The sequence below is a fragment of the Neospora caninum genome, chromosome II (assembly GCF_000208865.1).
Source record: "Neospora caninum Liverpool complete genome, chromosome II".
Lineage (NCBI taxonomy): Eukaryota > Apicomplexa > Conoidasida > Eucoccidiorida > Sarcocystidae > Neospora > Neospora caninum.
The window spans coordinates 735,486-749,291 of NC_018387.1; the positions used below are offsets into that span (position 1 = coordinate 735,486).

The 13,806-nt window shown below is 54.6% G+C and overlaps 3 protein-coding genes across 3 annotated transcripts; 1 reads left to right on the forward strand and 2 right to left on the reverse strand.

Moving 5' to 3' along the window:
• Nucleotides 1-1,928: 1,928 nt before the first annotated feature.
• NCLIV_005370 (conserved hypothetical protein) lies at nucleotides 1,929-3,183 on the reverse strand (the record flags this gene model as incomplete). The annotated part of the gene is made up of 3 exons (XM_003880047.1): nucleotides 1,929-2,359; nucleotides 2,599-2,682; nucleotides 3,003-3,183. 3 exons carry the CDS (start codon nucleotides 3,181-3,183, stop codon nucleotides 1,929-1,931), a joined length of 696 nt encoding a protein of 231 aa, XP_003880096.1.
• A 1,782-nt stretch (nucleotides 3,184-4,965) lies between these two features.
• On the forward strand, nucleotides 4,966-8,495 carry NCLIV_005380 (putative ww domain U1 zinc finger domain-containing protein; the record flags this gene model as incomplete). Its single annotated transcript, XM_003880048.1, has 4 exons — nucleotides 4,966-5,040; nucleotides 5,707-7,396; nucleotides 7,931-8,028; nucleotides 8,394-8,495. 4 exons carry the CDS (start codon nucleotides 4,966-4,968, stop codon nucleotides 8,493-8,495), a joined length of 1,965 nt encoding a protein of 654 aa, XP_003880097.1.
• Nucleotides 8,496-10,104: 1,609 nt separating this feature from the next.
• Nucleotides 10,105-12,030, reverse strand: NCLIV_005390 (conserved hypothetical protein; the record flags this gene model as incomplete). The annotated part of the gene is made up of 2 exons (XM_003880049.1): nucleotides 10,105-10,599; nucleotides 10,783-12,030. 2 exons carry the CDS (start codon nucleotides 12,028-12,030, stop codon nucleotides 10,105-10,107), a joined length of 1,743 nt encoding a protein of 580 aa, XP_003880098.1.
• Nucleotides 12,031-13,806: the final 1,776 nt, after the last annotated feature.

A 13,806-nucleotide genomic window follows, 5' to 3' on the forward strand; every position in this document is an offset into this window, starting at 1 on the left:
TCTCCTCTTCTCTTCTTTCTTTTGCAGCTTCTGTGCTCTCTCTTCCCCCACCTGCTTGCGGTCAGTCTCTCGCTGTTAATACGAGTGATAACTTGTTTACCGGACCCAAGTTCTATTGCGTTAGCGTGGTTTCGAGGACACTCAGTATATCCATGAGTCCACTACGCTATGCTAACACAATAGAACTTGGATCCGGTAAACAAAGACGTTCAAGATTAGACTCAACGGTCGCTAGCGGGAGCGGAGAAGGAGACTCGAGAGACGAGATTTTCGCGTAGAGGTCTCATCACGCTTCTGGCAACCTCAGAGGAAGAGAGGCCAAGTTTTTTTCCCTATTCTTCTCGCTGTAGATTTCCAAACGCGCTCTGAGGGAGTGCGACCCCTCCGAGAAACGCCCGGGAAAACAAAAAAGATATCTTCTCGCGCGGCTGCCCCCAAAGGACAAGCTCTCAGCTCGGCACTTTGCCCGACTGTATTTGAGCCCCGACAGCCAGACTCAGAGAGAGATGGACAGCCACGCGCCTCTCTGCACGGGATCTGCTGCCGGAAAAAGCCGTACAAGAAAAAAGACCGCTAGGCGGTGTCGAGGAACCCGGCAATACGCAGTTACACACGAGCACCTCGACGTACACACACTTATGTCGATAGTGTAAATATAAAAAGAGATGTGATTATAAATTTATTTAGCGACCTTTCCGCGGCGTAGCCCGAGTGGCGCACAACCCATCTGTAGAGATCAACGCATCTGGGTAGAGGGGCGATGAAAAAAACGCGCGACGACCAGTCTCACAAGTTCCTCTTTGCACCGACTGCACTTCTGTTCTCCCTTCCGTTGTGTTGCTCTTCCACGCCCTTCCGCGACGCGATTCTTTCTTCTCCATGGAAAGCTACAGTGTATTTGCCGCGCGCGCTCTCTCTTTCTGAGCGCGAATACGTTCACCAGACAGAGACACTTCTCGATATCTGGAACGTGCAAAGTGAGAGCCGCATATCCTCAACTCGACGGTCGTACGCAGCACTACGCGCCTCGTCTCTGTGTGTGAGCCCGGTTACGTGCAAAAATCGCGGATTTTCTGGTACCGTGTGTATGCAAGAGAAAGTGTGTGCTGAGAAAAGGACAGAACGACGTCTCAGGTGAAGTGAACGCAGGATGGGAGGCTCCTCTCACAAAAACGACTCTGGGAGCGGAATGTCCCCCCTTGTCGTCTCCTTTCGCGTCACGCGAGCGTTCGGTTGTTAAGCCAAAGCGAGGCTTTAAACAGCCGAGCGTCGAAGCGTGCGGGGAGAGACATGCAGTGAGCGGCGGAGGCCGTCGAGTACGACGCCGTTAATGCGAGTGACGAGGCGGGAGAGACAGCAGGGGAGACAGCTACGATTGAAAATGGAGAACTCGAGGAGAGGCAAAGGCCGCGAGACTGCAACAAACGGCTGGGTAGCGCTGTGGGGGCGCAAAAAAGGAAAACGTTTCAACGTCTGTGAGCACAAAAGAAGACCTTTGCGTTGGGGTGCAAAGACGCCGCGTTTCGACAAAAACAGACTTGGAAAAGGACGTGTGAAGAAAGAGTGGAAAACCCTCCGCAGAAGGATTTACATCCTTCGAGATCTATGCATCAGATCGAATCGGACGCGGGAACAAGCGCAGTCGCTCTTCCCTTCTCTCCCGTTCCCCTCCTTTCTCTTCACTGCCTTCTCCTCTCACCCTGTTGCCTCTCTCGACTCCCACGCTGTTTCCTTGCACCCACTGCCTCCCCCACATCCCATTCGTCTTCCCTCGTCTCACGCTGACTCGTCTCTCCGTCAACTGTTCGCCTCGCTCTCGCATTTCCGCTGCGGTCCCCTATTGACAGCTCTTCTCGTCAAGTGCTCTCTCCTTTCTAGACTTCACATTCTCTTCTTCTCCCCCTATTCTCTCCCTTGTTCTCTCTGATTCATTTCCCTTTCTTGCTTCGTTTCTTGGTTCCGATTCGGCTCGCCGCCGCCTTTGCTTCGGCTTTCTTTTTGGTCGCGAGGAGATTAACTTTGACGGGGACGCGCGATGTCTCTTCTTTTCTGCGCCGATCCATCATCGCTCGCATGGCGTCGGTCATCATCATGCTGGCAGGCAGTCCGTAGGCGTCTCCACTCGCGCTGTCTCCGGGGAACGCGTCGCTCATGTCACCCCTCTCGCCCCCTGTCTCTTCTGCCTCAGAGGACCCATCCTCCATGGCCCCATCCGCCGCGGTGCGCTCTGCGTGCAGCTGCTTGCGCAGCGAGTGAGTCCGTGGATAGTTGGTCTTCCCTGGCAGATTGTCGTACATCCGCATAAAGTCCTCTTCTTCCTCTGGAGTGTATTTTCGCCGGTTGTGCGTGCTCGCGAGGCCTGCGAGGAAAAGACGAAAAGAGAGTGAAAGGGGGAAGATCAGCAACTACTCACTCTCGCCGGCAGCCACCGCGCAGGCTGAGGAGAGAAACTAAACAAAGAGGGCGCAGCGCGAAGCAGACGAGCAGGAGAAGGTGCTGAGGAACGGAACCGCGGCTGCAACTGCTGCGGAGACACCACGTGGCGGGACTGACAAGGGAAAGTCTCGTTGCTCCTCGTTATGCGCGCTTTCTCCTCACCTGCCAAGAGACCAACTTTCTCGCACCGGAAATCCAGCGGAGGCGGTCCTGGGAGCTTCTGAGGAAACACGGCACCTGCAGTGTCTGTGGAGAGGGGAGCAGAGGAGGAACACACGGCAGAAGAAAAGACAGAGGAACAAGAAAGAAAAATAAGAAAGAAGAAAACGGAGATGGAGAGCCAAGAGGAGGAGAGACACGCCCCCGCCGCCGTAGGAGGAGTCTCGCGCAAGCGGAATGGTAAACGATGAAACGGCAGAGGGCGCGAAAAAAACGACCGTTTTCCACTCGAGAGGCGACAAGCGCAACGTGGATCAGAATCGCCGCCTTGTTTGCCCTTCCGTCTGCCGCTCCCTCCCCGTCTCGCCTTCTCTCTCTTCCTTCCAAAACGGAAAAAAAGGACGTACCTGGATGAAGAAACGCATTCGGTGGCTGAATATCGAGGTCCACGAGATTGCTGCCTTGCTGCAGAAGCTGGAGACGCGCACTCAGACACTCGAGGCGGTCTTTCTCGACTGTCTGTGCGACGCACTGTCTCTTCACTGCGCGGTAGCGCCGCTTGCTCTTGGCTCTCAGCCCCTTCGCCATTTTGTTTCGCGAAGACCAAGGCACACGAAAAGGAACACGGGACAGAAAACAGCCAGGGGAGAGGAGCGACGACAGGCACTCGACGAGTGTGCGCCGGAGAAAAGGTGGAAGACGAGGAGGAGGAGGAACGAGGAGGGAAGCCCCCGCCGCGAGAGGGCGAAGATGGAGGGAAGAGACGGGCGGAAGGAGAGCGGGAACAGACAGCACGCCACGGTAGACGACCCGACACGAAAAAAGATTTACGAGACGACAAAGACGTTGTTGCTGGTCCTCCAGATCTACACTGGAACGCGGCGTTCTCTTGACTCAAGAGACGAAGTGTACGTTTACACTGGACCTGAGGTGTATGTACACTCAACGGAAAGGGCCCTCGAGGCTTCCTGTGGGACCCGAGCCCGAGGTTCAAGATGGGCGATTTGTGAAGGGGAAGAGTCGAAAACAGTATTGGCTTTTCCCTCTCGTTCTTCTTTTTCCAAGGAAAAAGAAAAGAAGTGAAAGGGGAGCACAAGCGAGCAAAAATCCGAGGAAAATGGCCCGTGCCCTCAGCAGCGAGGGGCGGAACGCGCGTGTGTGGCCGCCTCAAATGCCTGGTGAGGACGAGGCCGAAAGAGGAGAAAAGGCTACAACCGCTTCCCTCGTGAACAGCAAGCGAATCTCGAGAAGCAAGACGAGATTTTTCTCCGCGTTGTTTTTCTCGCAGGAATGTTTCTCCACTCATACAAGAAGAAAGCGATTCTCCTGCGCTCACGTTGTCCCTCCGCGTTCGCTTTCCGCTCATGAAAACCAACGAATGCAGTCGCATGCATGCAGGGAAGGATTCGCTCGAGTGGAAAAGCGGATTTTCCCGTTTCGCCGGCCAGACAAGCAGCACCTGATCTTTTAACGAAGAGTGATTTGAAGAGGTGAAAGATTCGAGGCTGTCAAAAAGCACGTGTGCGCCGTGTCCACTTTCATGTCTCTTTCTTCTTAACGAGTAGATAAAAGAGTTGGGAAACAGTGCTTCTCACCTCTCCGCCGAGCTGTCTACGAAGATACTTGAGGTTTCTCTGCTCGCCTGCTGGAGATTGTCGTTTTTTCATTCGTCCAACTCCATCGTCCCCTTTGTTCTTCCACGATTTTCCCCTTTTGTTCTTCCACGATTTTCCCCTGTCTTTTTCGTTTGAGGTGTCGAGAGGAGCCTCCCGCTTTTCAGTCCGTTCGTATTTTTGCATTTCTCGCTCTCTTTGCTCCTCCTCTCTTTCTGGCTTCTTTTCTCTCCGTATCACTTCGTCTTTCCTTTTCAGAGACTCGCGTGCTTCTTACTTTGCGTACGATATCTCTTCTCTGCCTTGTCAAAAGAATCCACGGCTCTTCCGTCCGTTCCTTCACGCCAGAAAATGGAGCTTATCCGATTCTCCTCTCGTCTGCGTCGGTCTTGTTAACCGTAGCACACACCAAATGAGACTCAACGCGAAGAACGTGCACCATCCGAACATGGCATTTACTCCGTTCTGTCTCCGAGACGGTCTGGTTCCTCTGCAGAAACTTCCTTTCTTGCCGTCTCCTTCCCTTCTCGCTGCGTCCGTCCCTTCTGTTCGCTGTCTCCTTCCTGTGCGTCGGTATTCTTCTCCGCCTTTGCCTTGTTCTTCTCTGTTCCGAGCGCCGGTTCCGGTCTGAGAAAAGAGCGTTCGGCGACAGGGCAGGCTCGACAAAACGTCTCGCCTCTTACGGCCCGCGAGGGAGGCCCGCACTTTTCTCATTTGATTCTGTTTCTGCAACTCCCGTTTTCCCTCTTTCGGCAAAATGACGGAGCGCTGGGTGTCTCAGAAGAAGCACTACTGCGAGGTCTGTAAGACCTGGCTAAGCGGCCATACGATGGTAAGAAGATTCCCCTCCACACCAAGGGAAACTATCTCTTCACATACATCCAAATCTGAAGGTCCAAAACGTGGTGACCGTACGACGGATTGCCAAAAAGCGACCGTACACACGTGCGTACATGCCCGACTGCATCTAACCGCCTCCATCTACCACGTCGAAACGTATCATTCCGTTATAATACGCTCTTCGACGACGCTGCAGACACAGATAGATAGATAGATAGATAGATAGATAGATAGATAGATAGATAGATAGATAGATAGATAGATAGATAGATACCTGTTTGCATAGGAATGACAAGGGATTCATGGTTATGTGCCCGTCTTGCGGCAAAGATAGGGGCACATTTGGCTTTCCTCACGTATCTTCTCTCTCGTCCTTTTTCGCCAGGGCACTAGCCCTTCCGTCGCTGTCTTCTCTTTCTTCTCCCTTACGCGTTCGGTTTTTGCTTTCCCTGTTTGTCGCTTGCGTCTCGCGTGCCGCTCGGATTCTCACCGGCTTTCTTTCCCCTTTCGCTTGCTGTCTGCTTTGGTCAAACCTAAGTGCGCGGCTGTTCAACCTTTCCGCCTTTCTCTCCGCTTTTTCCGCCGGAGTTCGCAGCTCGTGTCTTTGTGCTCAAACTCATCGGCTTCTGGCCGTCTGTGCGTTTCCTCGCGCGTGCAGAATGTCAAGCGCCATGAGATGTCCGAACGGCATATCATGAACATGCAGCAAATGTTCCGAGACATGAAGCACCGCGAGAAAGAGAGAGAGGCCAACGCGCGACTCGAACGCGAAGAAATCGCCCGCGTCGAAGCTGCCGCAGCTGCTGCTATGCGTCAAGACGGCCATGAATCTCATCCTTACCCTTCGTATTCTTCGGGTCCGGCCGTATGCGGGGAGCAAAGTGCGCCGGCCGTCGCTCAGAGTGGCTTCTGGTCGATGTTTGTCGATCCCTCCTCCGGTCTCCCCTATTTCTTCAATTCCCAAACGCAAGAATCCTCCTGGACCCCGCCCCCCTGGTTCCCTCTTCCCCCGCTTCCCCCCAGCGCTCCAGTCTCGGGTGTACATACAGCTGGGCATGTGCACGCGGCGGGGGCAGAGCCAGGGCGGCCCCCGACACCTTCCGTGGCAAAGCCGAAACTGAAGATTGTGTCAATCAAGAAAGTGGCGAAGCCAGAAGACGGGGTGCTCAGTCACGCAACAAAAGGCGAAGGAACGGAATCTGCAAACCCCTCAAACGCGTCGACTTCGCAACTGCCTGTGGCAGCCAAACCCGAGGCCTTGGCGTCTGACTCCTCTGGTCTCCAGAAAGAGCCGTCAACCGCTTCCGTAAAGAGGGAAAGAGCAGGCAATACTGAGTCTTCCGCTCGTTCGTCCTCTTCCCTTTCCTTCTCTTCTGTGTCCTCTTCGACTTCGTTGTCTGCCCAGGGAGAAGGAGCGGAGAAGGCGAGCTTGTCGGGCGCTGTTGGCGGTTCTGCTGGCCCTGTGGGGGGAATCGTCCACGGAGTGAAAGGCGAAGAGAAGCCGAATCCGCCTCCGGAGTCCAGCCGACCGTTGGATTCTGCTCTGGCAGCTGTCGCGAGTTCAAGAGCGTGTCACTGTCCGCATTCTTCTTCCTCGTCTGCTGCTCTCGCGCCTGGAGCAAAGGCGGACGGAGATGAGGCCGGTTTCTTTCCGTCTTCGAAATTCGCCGGGGTGCGTCCCGGCTTCGTCTTCCGGATGGGAAGTGAAGGCTTGGGGTACTACGCCGATACAGGGTTTCCGCGTGCGGCGTACAGACACCGGACGCTGACGCCGCCAGGCGGAAGCGCGTGTGCTCATGCGGACGCCGACGTGTCTCGGCGCTCGCTAGTTGAAGCTGCGCGCGTAGCGGCTCTGCAGGCGACGGAAGATGTGTGGGGAATACACGGAGACAGTGGGTCTGGAGACAGAGAAGGCAGAAGACGGGACGACTTTCCTGTCGGCGGACGCGGTCGAGGAAGAGGCGGGCCGTGGCCTCGAGGAGGGAGGGGACGTGGCGGCCGAGCCACGAGTGAAGAATGGCGACGCAAGTTCATGAAAGTGGCGTCGAAGGGAGGGGAAGAAGTCGAAGACGAAACGGAGGACGGGGATGCAAAGACGACGACGGCCCCTGGCGACTCGGGAAGCATTTCAGGAGCGAAAACGGGTGAAGGGTCAGAGAGAGAAGAACACAGCCAGGACGGAGCAGCAGGAAGTCAGAGCGATGTGCCGATTGAAAACAAGGCTGCGACCGGCCCAAATATCGGCGAATGGGAAGTCGTCAAGCCTGGAGAATACAGCGCTTTTGCAAGCTGCGGAACGCGCGAAGAAGAGATCGAAGGCGAAGCAGAAGAAGAGCCGTACACCGAAGGTAAGCAGGAAGAACGGGAGCAGGAGGCGCGGTTAACGCGGAGCAAGGCAGGGGTGGGGGGGACGGTGGGGGAGAAGGCGGGAGGAAAAGTGGGAAGGACGCGAAATTGGAAAAGAGGGAAGGAGTGAGGTCACGTACGAGGATGGGAGGAAGGAGAAGAACTGGTTTTGCACTAGGTGAAAGCAACAGCGGTGGTTAGTGGAGGGACTCCAGCGGTCGGGAGAGAAGAAGATGCGGAGTGATAGCGAAAGAGAAAGTGAAAAGTCCCGGGATTCTAGGGAGTGAGAGGCTGCAGAGATGTAGAAGGCTCTCGGCCGCGTATTTGATTCAGCGTTTGACGTATGATTCTGCGTATGAACACCATGCAAGGAGACGGGACATCTTCCCTTATAGGTAGAAAGACGTCTCTGGAAATAGAATTTGCGTGGTAGAGAACCGCTGGTGAACATGATTCTTTTCAAGAGAGCGCCTGCGTTGGGAACCTCGTGTGGGATCGGCAAACGGTGAGTCTCTCTTTTCTGTCTCGCTCTTCAGCTGGATACCTCAAGGATCTGCGCTGGGACATCGCCTGCCAGGGGCCTCTTCATCGCGACGACCTCGAACCCCTCGAGAAGCCTGTCTACCATCCTTTGGTAAGTATAGTTCATCCGAACAGCGGCAGAGAAGAAACTCGTCAAAGTATGCGTGCTTGTCCAAGTAGGCCAACGCACATATTACGTTTTCGTATTTGTTTACGTAAAGATGTGCGGGAGGATACTTGTGTATATGTAACTTCTGTACACACATTCGTTTGACGAGCAATGGTTCTGCGTATAAGGAGATTGGTACGTAGTCTTCTTTTCTACACCATCACAGGCAAATCCGTGTCTGTACTGATTTATCTAAATATATATCTGTATATATGTTCGTGACAGGGCACGACTAAGGTAAACTAAGGTACGCGTGTGCACAACAGGTGTCTTTGTTTCCGCTGTCCTGTGCTTTTGCCGATTCGTAGACTGGAGAGGAAACGGGGGATTTGGGATCCGCCGCTCCGGTGGCGTTTAAGAAAGCGAAGAAAATCAAAGTCCACGGCCTGCGAAAACTGACGGCAGAGTGAAGGATTTGCTCTCGCTCGAGCGCGTTGTACACCTATGCATCTGAAGTTCCTGTGTAGGATTTAGACCATGGACCTGAGCTGTACGCTTCACTGACCCACATTCTAGAGCCCACATGGAAACTGCATAGAGGCTTCGGTGTCGAACGGCACACTGCTGTACATTCCAGCCTCCTTTCCACTTTTGAATTTCTTTTCCGTTTCGTGGCGCGTACAAAGCGCTCGCTGGTGTTTGTTGGCAATCAAAAAGTCCACGGTAGGGGAGTCCGCTCACGCGACGGCTCTCCGCACGCAGGTGGACCGTCCGGGCGGCGCATTCAGTTAACAGATGAGGCATGCACTTGCAAGCTTCCGGTCACTTTCCCAAACAAAGTTATGTTGAGATACGCTTTTCTCCCCCACTGACCAAGAATGCCGCACATGCCGCGCACATTTTTCTCTCTCGCGATCTTGCCCCGGGGGCTGTGCCTTTCTGTCGCTCCCTGAGCTGCCGCAGCAGCGGCTGAAAAACTTTCACAGGGTATCGAGTTTTAGAAAAGTTCGTTTCTCTCAGCCACGTTTTTAATGTGAGCCAAACTGCTATAATGCCAAGTCCCGCACATCGGACAACCCCATGGCTAGCGTTGTTTCTGTGGGAGTCCATAGTTCAAAAGTGCCACGATCGCTGAGCGCCCCATTTTGCGGTCCCTGGTGTACAGCAGAGAGAATCTCCCGGAAAGATGTTTCCGCTGGCAAAACCAGGACTCCCCGTTTTCTACAAATATACACGCAAAAGTCGGGGTAGAGTTTAACAATATATATATATATATATATATATATATACGTTTATACCCACATATGTACATAATACCCTCCATGGCCACGCAGAGAACGGCTGCGCCCGCAATGGTACAAACCGGTACTTCATAAAAGAACGGGAGGTTGTTTCGTGTGTGCTCCCAATGGTTGGTTTCTAGAGAGAAGAGATTCAAAATATATTTCCACCCGTAGACTGATCCCACGCCGGGGTTCACACACAGGCGAGGCTAGTCGTGACCTCGTCCGTCTTTGTCGCCTGTGAAGAACGCGACAGAACTTGCACACGAAAACTGTGCAAGGCATTCATTCACAGCAAACTCTCGATTGTCCCCTTCTCCATGTTCCCGCCATCTTCCCAGACTCTCTGTGCTCCGAGCTCCCCGGGCGAAGAAGGGCTTCGTTCTCACTTTGTCCGAATTGCTGAAGCAGCACTACTCGCGCCCGCTATGCCTTGCCATTCTTTAAAAAAAGCATGATTTGGAAAACCCGTAATACACTGCAGATCCTACCCCGTCTTTTACCGACGCGCGTGGGCAACTGGCGTGTTCGCAAGAGAAACCTGCGTGTTTTAATGTCTCCACGGGCTGACCAGTTGTCCCGGAGCACAGGGTTCTTGGAACCCCCGGAGCACAGGGTTCTTGGAACCCCCTCACCACTCTCACTGATCGCGCTGTGAAAATGTCCACGCAACACGAGTCACTGCGCGGCGTTATCATGCACGCTCCGTAGGCGATGCCGTTACATCCGTCTTTCCGATCGCAAGTGGCTGAAAACCATCGGACGCCTCTCTGCCATCCGGGGATGAGTTTCGGCATTACCAGCAGAGCCTAACCATTTTCTGAAGGAAACTTCTGCATCTGTCGCCAATGTTTCTGCAGGACGTAGAGAAACCGTCGCGCTTGTAATAATCAGCAGCAGCGATAATGTCTAACTCATCCTCATCTTCGAGAATGAGCACTCTTCGACGCCGTCGGCCTTTGGTTTCGCGTTCCTCTTGCTCTTCGTCGTCCATCACAATGAAGGACATGCGTGGCACCGTCTCCTCAGGAAGGGACAAAGTTCGAGCAAAATTTCCGCCGGGCGAAGCGGCAGCAGCCTCCCGAGCTGCTTCGAGCGCGCGACACGCGAAAGATTGTTCCGCTTTGGGCTCTGGAGCTTTTACGAGCAGCGTCGAACCCTTCTCGTCCGGTGCCATCAACAGACTCTTGAGAGTAGCGCCTGACAGGAAGGTCTGGGAGTTGAAGTTCTTTTTCGCTTCCCTCTGCAGCTTCAGCAAATCCTGTGGAGTCAGCGTGGGTGGAATGCCGTCCTGAACGAACACGGGTCACACACAAAGCACACTAGGATCCGACTGCATCGTGGCGCCGTCTTTTCCCTTCGCAAGTCAGCGCTATCCCCGGGAACTTTGAGTTGGAATATATACGCGTACATTTGTCTTTAGGTCTGAAAGTGTAAGCTGGGCGGCTGCGTGCGTGCGCTGTGTGAGTCTTACCTTTAGCACTTTCTGTCGTTGTTCGTCGGCAGGCATAAACGCAGGCATGGAGGCGTGTCTGACGAGACACCGAGGAGGCTCTGGACGTGTTTGCGCCGGCGTTTTCTGGGAGCTGTCGTCGTTTTCTTCCCTGCTCTGGGGAGTCGCGTGGAGAGAGCCGTCCTCCGCCAGAGACATGGCAACGGCTGCAGCATCTTCCATGAAAACGCTCATGCGACTCGTCATGCGGCTGCTCTCCCCGGTGACTTGGCGCACAATCCCAAGTCGGCGAAAGGCAGATGACGCGTCGTCGTCCTCCTGTTGGCGACTAACGACAAGAAGAGGCACGCCTGTGCCTTGGGACGGTTTTTGGTCGGAAAACCCCGAAAAAAGCGGCGTACACGTGGAACCACCTGGCAACGACTCAGCAGGCGTAACGGCGAGAGCTACGATCGAGTCCCTCTCGACGCTGCTGTAGCTGCAACGGCTGCTCAGGCGAGTAGGGCTGCTAATATCGCTCCCGGGAGGCAAATTTGCACAGACGTGGCCGACCGAGGCGCAGCGCTCTTGATCCCTCGCAGCGGAAACTCCCACGAACCGCCCCCCGCTCTCGCGAACCTTTCGCGTGACTTGATACACTTCGGACCCTGTAGCGGGCATAGCCGACGTCGTGCGACTGAGAGGCTTCCTTCCTTGAAACTTGGCCATAAGGACCGAGGTCGTCGTCGCGCGTTGACACACGGGCAATCCGCCGGTCGAACCTTCGGGATTTGTCACCTTGGCAACGCAGTTCTCTGGAGCGTCTCGCATCTCGCTGACCACCCTGAAGGCTGGAGCGTCCAGCGAGCTCCGCGCTGTCGCGCAGCGCGAACCGCTCACTGACTGGGCGTCTTCCACAGGGAGAAAGCGTTTGCCGAAGAAGCCCGGAGAGTCTGCAGGGGAAATCTCCGCCCCGTACCTTGCATTGTTTGAGCTATCCCGACTTGTACATTCATCCGCAGCAATTGAGGCTGCGTGCGCCGCCGCCACTGCCGCCTGAGCGGCTCGCAACGCGACGTCGGCGGCTGCTTCGGCTACAGTTGCCGGCGTCCGAGGGGTGGATTGGACGGAATAAAATCGCGAAGGGGCGATGCTATGTTGAGGAAAAGACGCGACGACAGAGGAAGACGCGTACTCAAACTGGCATTCCTCCTGCCTCGGCGGCGTCAGAGAACGTCGACGTGCCTGGACGAACGCCGAGGCGGGCGCAATCGGTGCAACGAGGGCCATCGTTAGTTCGCAGAGTGGAAAGACACGAGAAATCGTCCAGCGCAGATACGGCCGTTCCGCTACGCAGGAAATCAGAAAAGAGGTGCGGAAACGAGCCGGGGGCGGAAAAGGGGAACTGTAGACGGGTCACAGGTTCAAAACTCTCGAGACGGGTAAAAGCCTAGAAACCCAGCGCGCGCGTTTCGTCAGACAGGCAACGCTAGCTAGCCATGATGCCCGCCATGTAGAGCAGACAAACATCAGGAGAGAGACTTACAAGCCTGAAGAAACTGGAAAGCAATTTAAAAACTTGAAACGGCTCCCGATGGTGTCGGAGCCTCAAACGAAAATGGGTCTAGAATTCCGGAGCAACGCCGCTGATATCGTACGTCAGTGCTCTCGGATCCTGCCACTCTCGGCCCGCGTTTGTGCGCGCAGAAACCGAAAGCATCGACCGCTCTCCGCGAGAGAGAGAGAGGCCATGTGGAAGATACGGCAAACGTGCTCTCACGCTGAACAGTGCAGAGAACGTCCCGGTTGCCTACCGTGTCCACATATCTGTGGACGGCAGGATTCGGGGTTGTCAATGTCTCGAGAATGGAGAAACAGGGATCTACACGTAGAGACTTCTTCCTTTTTTCCTTGAGTCAATTTCCCGCTCTGTCTTTTCCTCTCCTGCTCGGCAGTGCGACAGGGAGAAAGGCGAAACCTATGACGTCCAAAATGCCCCGCCCGGGACAATGTGTGTAATCCGGTCTCTAGAGAGGGTTTCAAGAAAGCTGCCTATACACCCTTCACCTGAAACTGACGCTGCATGCCGTTTGTGCGCCTCGGGCAGATGCGTTCCTTTGTCTCCGATAGACTGTCGAGTTGTCGCGCGGCTTTGCAGCTGCCTCTGGGTGACCGACTGCGGCTGTAGACGAGGAAAAGGAATTCCCTAACAGCACGCGATACGCTTCAGTTTAGGCCGAGGCTGGGCGAGAAGTGATATCATCCGTGGGATCGAGGAGGCTCAGTGAACGAGAATAGCCTATAAAAGTACGGGCACCTGGAAGCGTGCTTTTCTTGTCTTCCTTACCATCCGCAAGTTTCAAGAAGAACCTGCTGGCTTTCGCCTGTTCACGTGTGATGAGAGTTGACGCGGCAACGCGTGGAAGGCGCGACACCCAGCTGCCAGTCGGCAACTATTTCCAAAATTTCCCCGTCCGTCGAACTCCTGAGGAAATGGGTCCGTTTCTGCCTGAGCGGGAAGGCGTTCGGTGCAAGTTTTGCGCGTTTCTACGTCGAATCCTGACAGCTAATGCTCCCTTGCCGCATAGCGTTCCTGTCTCTCTCCGGATACCCTCACTTGCAATTCAGCGCTACGCAGTTCAGCTCCAGCACTGGCTCTGAGAAAGACGCAACGTCATATATGCTCGCCTAGAGAAAGTGGTGTCGAATCGCAAAGGGGTACACTCTCCCGCACCAACCACCTGCCACGCAGTGTGTTTGCAGTTTTTCCCCATGCCCACTGCCTGGCAAAACGTCAACACTGTAACTAGGAAGAGGACGACACGCCCTGTTCTGTAGCTGTTGCTGACATCGACCGACCTAGCGCCCTGATACAGATCGTGTACATCCTGTATGTGCGAGCTGTGAACAGCAATTTATCCCGCGTGTAAATTTTTAGAATAAACTTTGACTTCCCCCAGAACTGCAACTGTACTTCCGCTAAAGCGTGGCAGTCTTACGGAAAGACGTGCACTTTCGACTGCTGGTTTTACAGCTGGTGTTTCTGCACACACGGTATTGATGCAC